The following is a 16,187-nucleotide window of genomic DNA, read 5'->3' on the forward strand; positions in this document are numbered from 1 at the left end:
CCACTCACAACTGGCCAGGTTATTGGCCCCGCCTCCCAAGGACCTTCCCTGAATATCCCCAGGAAGGGAGGCAGGCAGGCTTCAGGCCTCTGGATTCCCAGCACAGGTGACGGGGCCAAGTCCCCACCCTTCTCCCCGCCATGGTGCCTCAGGTGCCATGCCCCCAATCTGACCCCTGCCTCCAAGAAGAAAATGACACCACCCAAAACCCAAAATAGCGCCCCCATGTTCTGTCCTCAGGCCTCTTGTCACTGAGGGAATAGGACATGGCTCCCCACCAACTTTGGAAAACACAGTCTCCCGGGGGCACTCACCTGGAACCTCCTGGAGATGGAGGACCTCTGCTTCTCTGGTCCTCGGGGATTCCCAGGACTCAGCACCATTCCCCGCTGGCACTCCCTCCCCAGCCAGTGGGCTGAGAAGGTGGGCGACGGGGAACGGGCACTTGCTGGCGAACCCTCTGTGAGGGCCAGCACTCTGGAGGCCCCCCAGAAAGCATTTCAGTTCAGGGAGGTTGGGTCCAGGTGCGGAGGAGGCTGATGTCATCCTCTCACCCCACACCCAAGAAGTGGAAGCTGACACGCCAACCTGCTTTGGAGGCGGGCAGGAAAGGCAGCTAACTGCTCCAAAGTCCAGCAGCCCAAGTGGAGGGAAGAGAATGGGGGTTCGCCGTGCACCTGCACGCAGGCCAAGTGCTTTCAGGTGCTGCAGACTGCCCTCTTATCGTTCGCCTACAAACACCTCCCAGACACTCCAAACCACGGCAGCCAGACAGCCTTTGACCTTCCCCAGAACAATCCCGGGATTCCACAGTCAGGAGGAAGCAACAGAGAAAAGCTACAACTTTTCCACCTTTTCTAGAACCTCCACGGAGATCTCAACTGAGATCCTGAGTCACTCAGCTGCGTTCCTGCCCACAGCTCAGCACTGCCCCACGCCAGGCTGCTCCCCAGCTCCGCCCCGAGCAGAAGGCTGGCTCTGGCCTGTGTGTTCCCACTGCCCACCTCAGGCCCTTCTCTCCGTGAGCACTTCCTGGCCAGTGGAGGGCGGGCAGAGCGGAGTCAGGTCACGCCAGCAGGAGGGCACCTTTCCCCAGGGGGACCCCTGAGCAGCCTGGCTCTCTGCCCCTTTCCCCACGCCGTTTCCTCACTCTGGCCCCTCCCTCTCCTCCCCAGAGACTGGGGGAGGGACTTAGCACCCTAAGAACAGACAAGGGAAGGCTCCCCGGGGAGTGACTGTGCTCCATGTGAGCAACGTGACTGTCACAGAGGTTGTGCAAACAGTGTGACCAGGGTTTCTGGGCCACCCAAACCCAGGCCAGCTGGCTCAAATTCATTTTCCCACCACCCAAGAACAACAGGGGGGTGGGAGGCCACCAAATGTGGCTGGGTTTTCGAAGCAGGACTGCAGCTGCTGGGACCGGAAAGGATTTGTTTGTCAACAGAACCCTCTCACCTGAATTCCGGGAGGAAGTCTGGGCCTAAAAACTGAAATCCAGAAAACTCCCTCCGCCTAGCCTTGGGAAGAAAGGAAAGCCCCTGGTATCTTGTTTCAGTGGGATGACCAATGGCCCACAGCTCACTGATCTCACCAGCCCAGAACCCCAACATGTCCTCGTGTTGTCCCTCAAACCTGGAATGTGCCCCAGGCCCTCTCTCCCTACACAAATCCTCCTTCAGAAAGGCCTCCCCAACCACTTCCAACCCCTTCAACACACGTACTGCCGTGGACTGAATAACGCCCACCCCCTGCCCAAGAAAATCGTATCGCAAACCCTGGATATATTTTACCTTGTATGGCCAAAGAGACTCTGAAGATGTGCTCAAGGTTAAGGAACTTGAGATGGGGAAGTTATCCTAGATTATCTGGGTGGGCCCGATGTCATCACAAGGGTCCTTACAAAAGGGAGGCAGCAGGTATGAGACGTTGACGTGACAACAAAAGGAGAGAGAGGCAGAGAGAAAGGCTGGAAGATGCTTCGCTGCTGGCTTTGCAGATGGAGGAAAGGGCCCGCAAGGCACAAGAGGGAGGCAGCCTCAGGAGGCTGGGAAAGACAAGGAAACAAATTTCCCCTGGAGCCTCCGGAAGGAACACAGCCCTGGGGACCCAGGCTAACTTCTGACCTCCAGGACCGTAACATCAGAAATGTATGTTGTTTTAAGCCACTGAGTTTGTGGAGTTGGTTACGGCAGCCGTGGGACGCTAATACTAAACAACTTCTTTAAATTCTAAGGACCCTGACTGAGTTATCACTGAAACCACTGGTCCTCGAGGCTTCATATGTCCAAGTTTTCCTCCCAGACTAAACAGTAAAACCCAGGGGGCCTTCATTCCCATACTCTTCCTTCAACCCCAGAGGGCGATGCACATGCTAGGTGCTCAATAAGTGCCTGCTGGAAGGACTGCAGGATTGTGCCTGGAGCACCTCTCACCACTCCCTCAGTCAGGTGAAAAATAAACAGTGGTAGAAGTCAAGACCTGAGCCAGTTCCTCCTAGACCAATGGGTTTCCACATTAGTCACTGCCAGCAGGTTTCCAATCAGCCGAGAAGCGGTGACTGCTAATTCACCCTGCCAGGGCCGTCCTACTTGGCCCCAGACAAAGGCCTAGGGCAGGGGCACAGCTGCCCTGCCATGCCACAAGTAAGTGACCAGCCACAAAGAACTGGGAGGAGAGGGAAAGTGGCCCAGGGACCACTTTGGAGTTCGGATCAGGAGCTACAATAAGGTCCCTCTACAAATATACCAGAAAAAACAGTCCAGCAGAAGAAGGTTTCACACAGACACGTGCTAAATGCAAATGAGGACAATTAACTGGTGATTAGAAATTGCTACTGCTCACAGCCCGGGTAGGTCAGCTCAGCTCGGCTCCCAGCATTACCTGTCATTAAGCAGGGAAATGACACAATCCCCAGAAGAAGTCACAGATCCAGTGTTCTCAGGAGGCCCCACCTCTCTCTTCTCTAGGTCAAAAAGACTCCCAGGACCACCTCTCCTTATCAGCAACATTCAGGGACCCAGCCCTGCCACTTAGCCATCTTGTTGCCCCCACCCCCACTTCAGGGGCTGCTCAATTTGAGGCCTCCAGGCTGGGGGCGGGGGACAGGAGTCACACCTTCAATAAGCTGCAGCTATTTACTACTGCATCAAGTTCAAAGGCACTGGAGAATCTCACTGGGAACCAAGTGGGAACAAAGGCCCACTAGGACCCCCAAGTTCTCAGCAGAGGAGGAGGTAATACCCAAGCATGTGTGTGCATGGGAGTCCACAGAGCCCAGCGGTTAAATGCATTACATGGATGTACAGCTTTTGGAGTCAAGCAGACCTGGCTTGAACCCCAGCTCTCCCACTTTACTGGTTGTGCACGTCCTTGGGTAAATCACTTGCCCTTACCAAGCTTCAAGTTCCTCATTTGCAAAATGAGCACAGCAATAGTACCAACCTCAAGATTGAGATACAGGTAAAGCAATTTGTACATCTGACACACAGTAAGACCACCACAAGTGACAGCGATGATGATGATGATGACGACAACGACGAGGACGACAACGACGACTACGATGATGACGACGGATAAATCATTATTTGTTCCACAAGCAAACAAGCAAACAAGACAAGAGATTTTTATGATGTGTGCCTAAAATGTTGACCCACATCTCAAATTTATAATAAAGATATATGGGGCCGGCCGAGTGGCTCAGTTGGTTAAGAGCTCGCTCAAGAGTTTGAGCTCTGAGCAACAGCGGTTTGAGTCCCAGCCCGAGCTGAGCAGCCGCTGAGCTGCCAACAGGTGGCAGGATGGCTCAGCTAAAAAATAAAATAAAATAATAATAATAATAATAATAATAATAATAAAGATATATGTTAAACTTGGTGAACCAACATGACATAACCCTCCACTTCCAACAATCCATCATCAATGATCCCAACATCAATTCAGGCCATGATCTTATAAGGACAAATATAAAGCACTTCAGCTGGAAAGGAAAAACACTCTGATATCCATGCCCAGCAGAAGGTCAACCCAGAAGATGAAGTAGAAATGAGTCAGGGTCCTTTGCTGTAGCAGGCAGGGCACATTCCTCAGGGCGGGGAGAGATGGCATGTGCTGGTAAGAACTGGAGAGGAACCGAGCCATGGGGGACAACAGGACTAAGCAAGCACAGACTACAAGGTAACGTGAGGTAGCAAAAACACAAATAAGTGATCGATAAAAACCACCCTTGACACTGGTCCTTGGGTTTTAAAGAAAAGACAAAATCCAACTTCTGAGTGGACATATGGACAGCCAGGACATAGGACCAAGATGCAAGGTACTGGGAAAAGCCCTGGTGTCAACTCATTTTCTAAGTCACAGGGAATATCAAAGAGGGGAAAACAGTAGACTCAGTATGCATGAGCCCAGGGGCTCCAGCCAGCACCGCTCAAAACCAGTCCTAGCTCTGCTCCTAACTCACTGGATATAAGGAGCAAGGCAGTGAGCGATGCATGACACAATGTCTGCCCTCTTTCGGGATGACGCTATTGCCCTTCCTGCCTAAGGTGTAAGCTTCCAAATTCACAGGGCAAGTATTTTCAAGCACCTGCTTTGTGCAGAAACATTGTGGCAGCCTTGTGAGAGATACAGATAAATCACGCACAGAACCCATTCCCAAGAGCTGATATTCTATCAGGAGAAACAAGGCAAGTGCATCAACAACATAAGGAGGTAGAGAGTGGTGTCCCAAGCAGTATGGAAGTTCGAGATCACCTCCAGTTTGGAGCAAGGCTTCAGAGCATGATGCCTGCTAGGCCCTGGGGATCTGAAACAAATAAGACATTGTCTCCTGTCTTTGAGGAACTGAATTCTACAAGGAAAAACAGCTGCATAAATAGATTATCCACAAAGCAGTGCCTTGAATGCTGGTACAGAAGTGCAAATTCATACACTGTTAAGAGTAGCTAGTGCTGCCTAAGGGACCTGGGCAGATTTAAAGGAGGCAACATTTTACCTGAGTCCTGAATGAGGAGTAACCTTGTGCCAGGTGAGGGCATTTGATACAAAGGTAGCAGCATGGGAAGGCAGAGTTCCGAAAGGACCTGGACCACCCAAGGATCTGGGCAGCTGGCAGCAAGAGGCTGAAAAGCAGGCCAAGGATAGACTGAAGAAAATCGGCAATAGCTTTGTGGGAAAGGGCACACCTGAGCCAGACCTGGAGGCACAACTACCAAGACAGATGGAGACGGGGCTCTACAAGACAAACTGCCATGTGGGGCTATGGCAGTACGTGTCCATATAACCAGAGTGTTCAAGAAGATTCCAGAGACCCAAGAAAGTGCCGGCTGTTCACTGAGAGCTTCAAGGAGAAGAAAGAGAGACGTAGGGAGCACCTGCTAGAAAGGAGACCTAGTCCAACCTCTCTGAAGGGGAAAGGAATGCGGTCCCAAATGAACATGAAGCTGTGAAGCTACATGTGAATGAAATTCTTCTAAAAACAGGACAAGAACACCTATTCTAGAAAACCGAGACACAGGGATTAACAGGAAGGGAATCTCCCATTGGGGTTTCACGCCGGTAACTCCCACTGGGCTGGGGAGGGGTCAGGGTACATCTTACCGCCTGAGGGGTTTTCCCTTCCCCAAATTCTCACTTTCCCTCCCCAAGCAAGGAAGGGTTGGGGGGCAAGGCTGCCAGCAGGATGGCTCCCCCAGACGCCACTTCCTCTCTAATTCCAAGCATGAGAGCATCCAGGCCCAGAAAAGCATGTAAATGGGAGCAGCTCCATTTTGTGACTTGTTTCCATTGGTCAAACCGCCCTGGCCTTCCCCGCCCTTCGGACGCTACTGCAAAAGCGCCAGCGAACACCCGCTCTTGTACCGCACGCTGACCTTGGGCCTGGCGCCTAACCAACAGACGTGAGGGACGTCAATTTCCAAGGCAGACCTTAGAGACTCACATAAAACACGGTTAATTCGCATCGGCAGGCAGGCCTTCAGACAGCAGGGCCTCCTGCACGTCCCCTCACAGACCCCTGTCCCACAGAGCCCAGGAGGGCCCCTCTCTACCCCACAGCACCTGCCCCACCCCCCACCCTCAGGTCCCTGCGTTTCCTCCTAAGGGGCCTCACCAGGGAGGCCCAGGAAACTCATCCAACCAGTTCCCAGGTGGGAGGAAAGGAGCTTTCTCCCTCAGCTGAGAGGTTACACAGACCAGAATAAGGACTGAAGGGGCAACTGTCAACAAAGCCCAGATTCTGGGGTGAGGGGGTGCACACGGCATGGAGTAGATTGGCTCAGACAGTAGAGTCCTGCTCCTGGAAAAGCAAGGCCTTGATTCAAGGTTGAAAGGCACAGCCAAGTCAAGGTCTGCCCCCTGACCTCCTTGCTTCTGCGGCCCAGCCAGAGGTCCAGAAGCGGTGGGGGCGCTGGCGGGGTGAGCACGGCCCTGGCCTGGTGGTGTCCATCAGGGACAAGACCGGGTAGGGGAGAACTTCCTTTCACGTGCTCCACCTGCCACTACTTGATTTTATCTAAAATAACCACCCTCTATGGATTCTGGGAAAAGGGAACTTCAGGAAAAAGTGGGAGATTAACTCTGCTTTTCCCAGGGCGTGGGCAAGCCGGAACCCTCCAGGAACGGCCTCTTCTCTAAGCACCCAACTCTGAATGTTCAGAGATCAGAAGACCCTCCAAAGTCCCCTAAGCAGAACCATTTGCAGTCACCTCCAAAAGGAACACAGGACTGTTTTGCTCTTACCCAGCCATGATGGACAAATCCACTAGCAGAAGCCAAGCAGGATAAAAAGGACCAGCTGTCCTATACCTGCACCTGTGAGGACCTCCGTTTCTGAACCCCCAAGGGAGAAACCTACCTTTTGCCCCAAAGCCTGTGGCTGGCCAGGTTTCTCAGGGGAGTCTGGCAAAGCTTGGAGGCTCGGAGTTGAGAGAGTCGTGGTCATGCCCCACTCGCACCCCTGGCCTGGCCCCAGCTGGGTACCTACTGCTTTTCTCAAAAGGGCTCCCATCTGAGCTCTGAGAAGGCCGCGAAGGGCCTGGGAGCTGCATTCTTCCACAACGGCAGATGAGCAGTTAACAGGCTTGGGGCGAGCAGCAAGCTGCCACCAACAGCCTGGGGAATTAAAGCGCCCGCGCCTCCTGCAAAACCTCTCCAATAAACGTCCTATTCAGAACCAGTTCCGCGTGTGGGTCATACTTTCTGCATTTCTGTCATTCCTGATTCCTGGGAGGCCCCTAACCGAGGAAATGCAGCTTCCCGCCCCCATTCAGCAGGTCCCTGCTGGTTGGGGACCAGAACACAGACAGACAGGTGAGTGCCACACTGCTGAGGACGTGCAAATATCTCCCGCAATTAAACACTGGGACACTAACTGCAGGAAGTCAAATACTAAAGACTCCTGAACAAAGCCAGATCATTCACCAGCACAACAATACTCCATTTATGCGGCTCCTCCCCCACCCAGGCCCTCGAAGCCTGAGGATATTAACCCTTCGATCCTTAACAACAGCCAGGGACTGAAGGGGGCAGGTGAGGAACAGGTATTACTGTCCCTGTTTTACAGATCAGGAAACTAAGGCATAAGAGGTTCCCAAGATGCCAGACTGGAATAATATCAACTAGCATTTTATTAGGGTGTACCAGACATTGTGCTAAACACATTCTCTATGTAATCTCCTTACGACAACCCTATGATCCAGACCTCTTTATTTGCTCACTTACCCAGGACTGTACAGTGAGGTAAGAGGGAATTTCGGGGTTTGCTGGAATCCATGCTTCCCGTGCTTTTCACCATTCCCCAACACTGGCTCCCTTGGGACCCAAGAAACAGAGCCGAAACATGCAAAAGTGCCACCCCGCAGCCCCCTTATGGTAATGCCCTTGGATACTTTTGCCCTTTTACTAGTAAAACTGCTCAGAACAAGTTCCCGCACTGTGGGGCAATCTCAGAAAGAGGCCAACATGGGGTCCCCTAGGAATTCATAACTCACCCATATATGCCTCCACAAACCACTTATGTGACCGCATAGGATGACCCGGAACAAGCACACAGGCTGCCTTTCTCCACCTGTAAACTCTCACAGTTGGGGACTAATCTGCTCGGCGGCTCAGTGAGTGGCCAGTATCCTGTTTTCTGGAAGCGCCCAGGCTTCAAATCAATGATGGCCTCCTAAAGCTAAGGACCAGATAGATCTCTTCCTGGGGTTTTTGTACCGTTTTCCCCCCAGGTCTTCCAGCATTCAAATCCCTACTGCTGATTTTGGCAGCTGTGGAGACGTGCCAGAAGCTGGCTGAAGGACACAAGACGGACGGTATTTTCTGGGCTCTTACGATGTAAGAAAAAGACATCCCCAGTGAGGTACAGAAAAACGTCTGGGAATGGAGAGCCAAACTGTTCACCTCAACTCTGTTGCCTGAATGCTTCAGAATCGGGGCTGAGATGACTGCCTGTCTGAAACAGGATTACTCAATCTCCCTCATATTTATTGGCAGTATAAACCATAAGCCAGGTGCTGAGTTCACAGCAATAAACAAGACAAATCCTTGCTATTATGGAGCTTACACTCCAGTGGGGAAAAAGGCCACAAAAGGTAGACAAATAAGCTAAAAGAGTGTGACTGGGGACTTTGTTAGGGAGGGAGGCCTGAGAAGGCTCTGAGCAGGTGACTCCTGAGCAGAGGCCTGTATGATAAGAAGCAGCCAGACAGACAAAGCTCTGGAGGAAGAGCCTTCCAACAATTCTTTTCTCTACCCCACCACCTCAGCCACACATCCACACATTTGATATGTCCTAGACCTCAACATCACCAATAAAGGCAGCCTTCCAAGATATCTTGTTTTTCAGCAATTCACTCTTTGCAACCACTGAAGAGGAGCTCAGTATAAAAAATTATAAACCACAAAATGAAAAACACAAGGGAGTCATAAGATGGAATAAAATTGTACTCTAGAAATAAAAGAAAAATCTGGAGAAAAAAAAACTTTGAAAATACTAAACAGAAATGAGATATATGATATTGAATTTTAAAACCCAATACGTAGGTTAAACAGAAAAGTAAACACAGCTCAGGAGAAAATTAGTGAAATGGAGAAAAAAACTGAAGAAATCTTAAATTCAGTGCAAAGAGTTACCATAGAAAATGAGGTTCACAGAGTTCCCTAAGAAGAAAAAGGAAAGAATGAGGCAGAGGCAACTTTCAATGATAGAATATATATGAATTTTCCAGAACTGAAGACAGGCTCATCCTCAGATTGAAGGCATACCCAAGTTAAATTTAAAAGAAGTTCACATTTAGTCACATCATATGTAGTATAAATGTAGAACACCAAAGACAAAAAATAGTATCTTAAAGGATTACAAAGAAATAACAGAACTATATGACAGTGAATTACAACTCAGGTGAAACGGACAAATTCCTAGAATGACACAAACCAATGACTGACCCAGGAAGAAATAGAAAATCTGAAGATAGCTGTTAACAAGTAAAGAGACTGAATTAATAATTTTAAAACCAAACATTTAAAGAAAAATTAATGCCCATTCTTCATAAACTCTTCCCCAAAATGGAAGAGGAAAGAACTCTTCCCAACTCATTCTGAGGCCATATGAATTACTCTGATATCAAAACCAGACAAGATATCACAAGGAAAGAGCTACAGTCCAATACTCCTTATAAATATAGCTGTAAAACCCCTCAACAAAATACTAACCAATTGAATCCAGCATGTGGATTTATCCCAGAAATACAAGATTGGGTTAACATCTGAAAAACAATTAATATAATTCTAGGTATTAATAAAGCACAAAAACTACCTGATCATTTCAATAAACCCAGAAAAAACCTTTGACAAAATCTAACACCCTTCCATGATAAAAACACCACACAAACTAGGAATAGAAGGAAACATATCCAACCTTGTAAAGAACATCTACAAAAAACCCACAGGTTATTTCATACTTAATGGGAAAAGCTGAATGCTTTCCCCTTAAGATCAGGAACAAGATGAGGATGTCCCCTTCATGACACTTCTATTCAACATTGTACTGGAGTTCTATCCAGGGCAAACTAGGCCAAAAAAAGACATATAGGTCAAAAAGAAAAAAGTAAAACTGTCTCTCTTCATAGATGACATGATCATATATAAAGAGACAAAATCCTAAAGAATCCACTACAAACTATTAAAACTGACAAGAGTTCAGAAAGACGGCAGGATACAAGATCAATACAAAAAAAATCAAGTCCAGGGCCGGCCGAGTGGCGCGATGGTTAAGAACTGGCTTGGGAAGCCAGAGGGCTCTGGTTCGGATCCCACATATGAGGGCCAGTGACACTGCCCTCCACAGCTAAGATGCTGAACAACAGCTCAACCTGGAGCTGGGCTGCCGTGAGTCGCCGGAGACTGCGTAGGCTGCAGCCCCTGTGGCAGCGGGTTGCCATGGGCTACCGTGTATAGCCAGCAGCCAGCGTGTGTAGCCAGCAGCCGCCGTGAGCAGCCGTCCAGAAGCCGGCGACTGATCTGCCTCGCCCGGGAAGAGCCCAATGATGGTGCCAACTTGGGCCAGTGAAGCAACGTCCTCCACAACTAGACTGAAGAACAAAACGACAGCAACTTGTCTGTTCCCCTTCCCCCAATTCCCGAGCTCTGTTCCCATCCCCCCAATTCCCCAATAAAAATCTTGAAAAAAAAAAAATCAAGTCCATTCTTATACACTAGCAGTGAACAACCCAAAAACGAAATTAAGAAACAAACAATCCCATTTATAATAGCAGCAAGAAACATAAAATACTTTGGAATATATTTAACAAAAGTGCAAGATGTGTCTTCAAAAACCACAAAACACTGTTAAAAGAAGTCAAAGTCCTGAATAAATGGAAGGACATACCATGATCATGGATCAAACACTTTACATTCTTAAATTTGACAATACTCACCAAATTGACCTACAGACTCAATCAAAATTCCAGGTGACATTTTTGTAGAAATTGACAAGCTGATCCTAAAATTCATATGGAAAAGCAAGGGACTGAGAACAGCCAAAATGGGGGCGGGGGGGGGGGAATAGATGTTTCTCCAGAGAAGATATATGAATGGCCAATAAGCACATGAAAAGATGCTCAACATGGGCCGGCTGAGTGGCACGTTGGTTAAGACCTGGCTTGGGACGCCAGCTCTGAGCAGCAGGACCGCAGTTCAGATCCCACATGAGGGCCAGTGACACTGCCCTCTACAGCTAAGATGGTGAACAACAGCTCGACCTGGAGCTGGGCTGCCGTGAGGCGACCGCGATGGCGATGGCGATGGCGACGGCGTAGGCTACAGTGGGGCTGGCCGGCAGCGGGCGTGAGCCTTAGTGAGTGGCCATCCAGAGGCCGGACCAATCTGCCTCACCCAGGAAGAGCGCAATGAAAATACCAACATGGGCCAGTGAAACAATGTCCTCCACAATTAGACTGAAGAACAAAAGGACAGCAACTTGTCTGTTCCCCTCCCCCAATTCCCCAATAAAATTTTTTTTTAAAAATAAAAGATGCTCAACATAATCAATCATTACGGAAATGCAAATCAAAACCACAATTAATAAAGGGCCGGCCGAGTGGCTCAGTTGGTTAAGAGCTCACTCAAGAGTCTGAGCTCTGAGCAACAGCGGTTCGAGTCCAGCCCGAGCTGAGCAGTCGCTGAGCTGCCAACAGGTAGCAGGATGGCTCAGCTAAAAAAAAACAAAAAAAAAACCAACCCACAATTAATACCACATCATACCTATTAGGATGGCCAAAATCAAAATGATGTCCAATAACAAGTGTTGGTGAAGATGTGGAGAAATTAGAACCCTTGTACATTGCTGGTAAGAACGTAAAATAGTGTAGCCTATTTGGAAAACAATTTAGCAGTTCCTCAAAAAGTGAAACAGTTACCATATGACCCAGCCATTCTCCTAGGTATATACCTAAGAACTGAAAACATGTCTACAAGAAGTTGTACACACTGTTCATACCAGCATTATTCATAAAGGCCCAAAAGTGGAAACAGCTCAAATGTCCATCAACTGATAAATGGATAAACAAAATGTAGTATACCCATACAATGGAATATTCTTTGGCAATAAAAAAAGAATGAGGAACTAATAACATACCACATGGATGACTCAAAAACATTATGCTAAGTGAAACAAGCTAGTCATAACAAACTACATATTGTATGTTCATTTATGTGAATGAAATGTTCAGAATGGCCAAATCTATAGTGATAGAAAATAGATTAGTGGTTGCCTAGGGCTAGGAGAAATGGGAAATGACTGCTAATGGGTACAGAGTTTCTTTGGGGGGATGGTAAAAGTTTTAAGATTCGATCGTAGTGATGGTTGCTCAATTCTGTGACTATACTAAAAACCACTGAACTATATACATTTACACAGGTGAATTTTAAAATTTGTAAAATATCTCAATAAAGTTATCACTCAATGAAATCTTAAAAGAAACAAGTCAGCAGGAAAAGTATAAACTATTCAATAATTAGTACTAGAAAAATTGGCAATTCCTCCAGGAAAAAAAGAAAATCAGTTCCATCTCACAAGGTTGAGTGGTCTTCATCCTTGGCTGACAATAAAAGTCACCTAGGAGGTTTCGTAACAATGCCTGGGTCCCAGCCCAAGTTTTATTTTATTGGTCTGATCTGAGGTGAGGCTCAGACACCAGTACTTTTTAAGATTTTATTGGGGAATTGGGGGAGGGGAACAGCATTGGGGGATTGGGGAAGGGGAACAGACAAGTTGCTGTCCTTTTGTTCTTCAGTCTAGTTGTGGAGGGCGTCACTTCACTGGCCCATGTTGGTATTATCATTGCGCTCTTCCCAGGTGAGGCAGTTGCTCACCGGCCACTGGACGGCCACTCATGGCGGCTCACAGCAGCTCATGCCAGCTGCCGGCCGCTCACACTGGCTCACAGCCACTCACAGTAGCTCACACTGCCAGCCACTCACAGTAGCTCACAGCAGCCCACTGCAGCAGGGGCTGCAGCCTATGCCGTCGCCAGTGACTCACGGCAGCCCAGTTCCAGGTCGAGCTGTTGTTCACCATCTTAGCTGTAGAGGGCGCAGCGTCACTGGCCCTCATGTGGGATCCAAACCGGGGCCCTGATGCTCAGAGCTGGTATCCCAAGCCAACTCTTAACCAATGTGCCACTCGGCCGGCCCACCAGTACTTTTTTAAAAAGCTCCTCATGAGGCTCTAACGTGTAGCAAGGTTGAGAACCAAGTGTCATGTTAAATATATATATATATTTATGATATATATATGTTAAATATATGTTTATATATATTTTTATATATTTAAATATGATATAGATAACACACACACACACATTCCAGGTGAATTCAAAGGTAAGTGTGGGAAGCAAAACTTAAATTTAAAACAAAACATATTAAAATATCTATTTATAAAATCAGAGTAGGAAAGGATTTCTTGAACAAGACATAGAAAGTATAGACAAAAGATTGGTAAATCTGACAACATAAAAATTTCCTTATGACAAATGACATTAAGAAAGTTAAGATAATCCAGAGTTCTATGTAGTGAATATAACATAGAAAAGATAGTTATTTAACATATTTTCTTTTTAATCCTAAATGTCAAAAAGAAGAGGACAATGACAATTAAAACTGGTAAACTACACAAGAACCTCTAACATGTCGCAAGGTGGGGAGATGGTGAGCTAGGGGACAGGAGTGGAAAACTTTTCACTGTATTCCCTTTTGGAGTTTGAATCATGTGGATATATTTACCTGGTTAAAAAAAAAAAAAAAAACACTTTTTTTTTTTTTATGTGAAGGACAAAGACTCACAGAATAATAAACATGATTGGCCAATAAATATGAAAAGTGCCCATCCCTACATGCTAATTTTAAAAACCAATTTATAAAATAATCTTAAAATACTATATATCTACTAGACTAAAAGATACAATCCAAATATTAGTAAAATTGGAGTTCTCATATTTCTGGTAAGAATATAAGCTGGTTACAAATCTTTTGGGGGCATTATTTGGCCAGTAGTATCTTAAAAAACACAACTGATGACCCAGTAATCCCAATGCTGACATACACAGTAAAGAAGATTGGCAGATGGATGTTTAATACATATTATTTATATTGGTGCAAAAACGGAAACAACTTAAATGTTTATTAATAAGGGAACTGATATAATTATACGCTATATACCAACAGGTACCGTTAAATGAATAACCTAGATTTAAATATATCAAGTTGGATAGAAAATGCAAGTTCAAAAAGAACATATTCAACATAGTAACCTACTGAAACTAAAACATGACATATAACTTACAGGTTATAGTAAAAAGTATGAAAACATGCATCAGAATGAAAAACACCATATTTAGGAGAATGTTACTTCTGAGGCGATGTGGGGGAGAGAAAGGGATTAGGGGGAAAAACAAAGAAAGCTTCAACTGCATCTATCATGTTCTATCTCTATAATAAATGAGAGAAGTAAATATGATAAAATTACCATTTGCCAGATCTGGGCGGTGGGAACATGAGGGTAGGGTTCCTACACAGGGACAGGCCCCCTGCCACCCTGGAGACCAACCAGAACAACCAGCGCCAAGACTGCACTGCACAGCATCTTTCAGCAGCATCCAGAACCAAAACAAAGGAACAAAGCTCCTGAAGGAGAAAGAGGCCTGGGATTTTTGCAACTGCAGCTCCTCCCTGTCATTTTCTGGCCTCAGAAAGTGCTATGTGGCACCCAGGTAGGTGCTTCAAATGTCAATGTATTGAAAGCATTCTTGTTTCCACGGAGGCAAGCGTCCTTCGGAATAACTGACAGTCAGGCTTCCATAGAGCTGAATTAAGGCTGGACCCACCTTGCCTCTGCTGTCCAGGAGCTGGACCGCCTGCAGAGAGAGCTGTCCAAAAAGCCCCATTTTCAAGAAGATGCTGAGTTACAATATAGCCTGGGCTAGAGCTAAGAGCATGTCCTCCAGGGTCATTGAGAAGTTCAAACCTCATCCCTGGCCAGTCTTAGCCGAGTGATCCTGGACAAGTGACATGCCTTGTGAGGACTGGGTTGCCTTATCTGTGGATAGGGGGTAGCAACAGCATTTATTTTGCCTTGTTGACAGGATTAGTGATGTTATCACCTAAGTATCAAAACTTTTAAAAATTGTCATCAATCTGATTGGGAATCTTTTAAAAAGATGCTATCTACTTCCTTCCTTGCCTTCCTAACCAGAGTCAAAGGAACATAGCTTAACCTTTTCTTGATGACTCAGGGTCACAATTACCAGCAAAGCATCAATGATCAAAATGACAATTTCCCCCAAGGGCCGAGGGGAGCCAAGCCATTCCCCTGAAATAAATGACCCCTGGCTCTTACACTAGCACTGGCTTTTCATAGCATTTTTACCTCCGTCCACTGTCAACCCTCTCAGTTGCACTGCTGTCATTTTTCTTCTCAATGCCAGTCTCTTCACACTCTTTTCTTTGCTTTTTCCCTTCCATTGTGGGCTTAGAAAGAGGATGACATGGCTTACATATAAAAGTTAAACAGGGTCTGAGGGGGCCGGTGTGAAAGCAATGTAGGAACTTGAGTCCTGGTTGATCTGAGGCCTTCTTAGCTATATACAGATAACAAGTAAGGCTGCTGGGTAGCCAAGTCCTGAACAGGATAGGAGGGTGTTATGGGATGTTATGGGACATACGGGATGAATTACATTCAAGACTATAAGCTCATCCTACTGTCCACCTGGGGGCCAACTCTGCAGCCGGCCTGGGAGGACAGGCCCCAGTGACTCCAGGCACCCGTTCGCTTTTCCAGGATGGAGGAACACAGGTCTGTCTGCCCCCCTGCCAGAGCAGCTGACTGCAGGTTAACATCGTAGAATGTCATATCCTGGGCACTTTCAGACAGGAAAAGAACATTGGTGAAGAGCATGAAAATACTGTTAATTCCTAAGGTTTCATCACACAGTAAGGTTTTACTTATTCAACAAATGTTTATTGGAATCCTACCATGCGGCGGGCACAGGGTATGTAGCAATGGGCAGGAGAGAGAGAGGCTGCATGAATACTGGTTCCCTTTTCCTTCCAATAAACTTTCCCCTATTGCTCAAGAACCTCCAGTTTCTCTCTCTCTCTCTCTCTCTCTCTCTCTCTCTCTCTCTCTCTCTCTCTCTCTC

General features: G+C 47.1%; 1 protein-coding gene across 8 annotated transcripts in view; it reads right to left on the reverse strand.

Annotated features, from left to right (window-relative positions):
• Nucleotides 1-16,187, reverse strand: part of PLEKHG3 (pleckstrin homology and RhoGEF domain containing G3) — a 67,410-nt gene that overhangs the window by 19,891 nt on the left and 31,332 nt on the right. For 2 of the 8 annotated variants that reach the window (XM_019641317.1, XM_019641316.1), the window contains exon 1: nt 6,851-7,093. The exons of 3 other annotated variants lie outside the window; for them this stretch is intronic. In XM_019641317.1, coding sequence (XP_019496862.1) covers nt 6,851-7,003 — 153 coding nt within the window. In that variant the 5' untranslated portion in view covers nt 7,004-7,093. 3 more of the 8 variants (XM_019641324.1, XM_019641321.1, XM_019641318.1) reach the window with 3 other exon arrangements.

The sequence above is a fragment of the Hipposideros armiger genome, unplaced genomic scaffold (assembly GCF_001890085.2).
Source record: "Hipposideros armiger isolate ML-2016 unplaced genomic scaffold, ASM189008v1 scaffold_59, whole genome shotgun sequence".
In the NCBI taxonomy this organism is placed as follows: domain Eukaryota; kingdom Metazoa; phylum Chordata; class Mammalia; order Chiroptera; family Hipposideridae; genus Hipposideros; species Hipposideros armiger.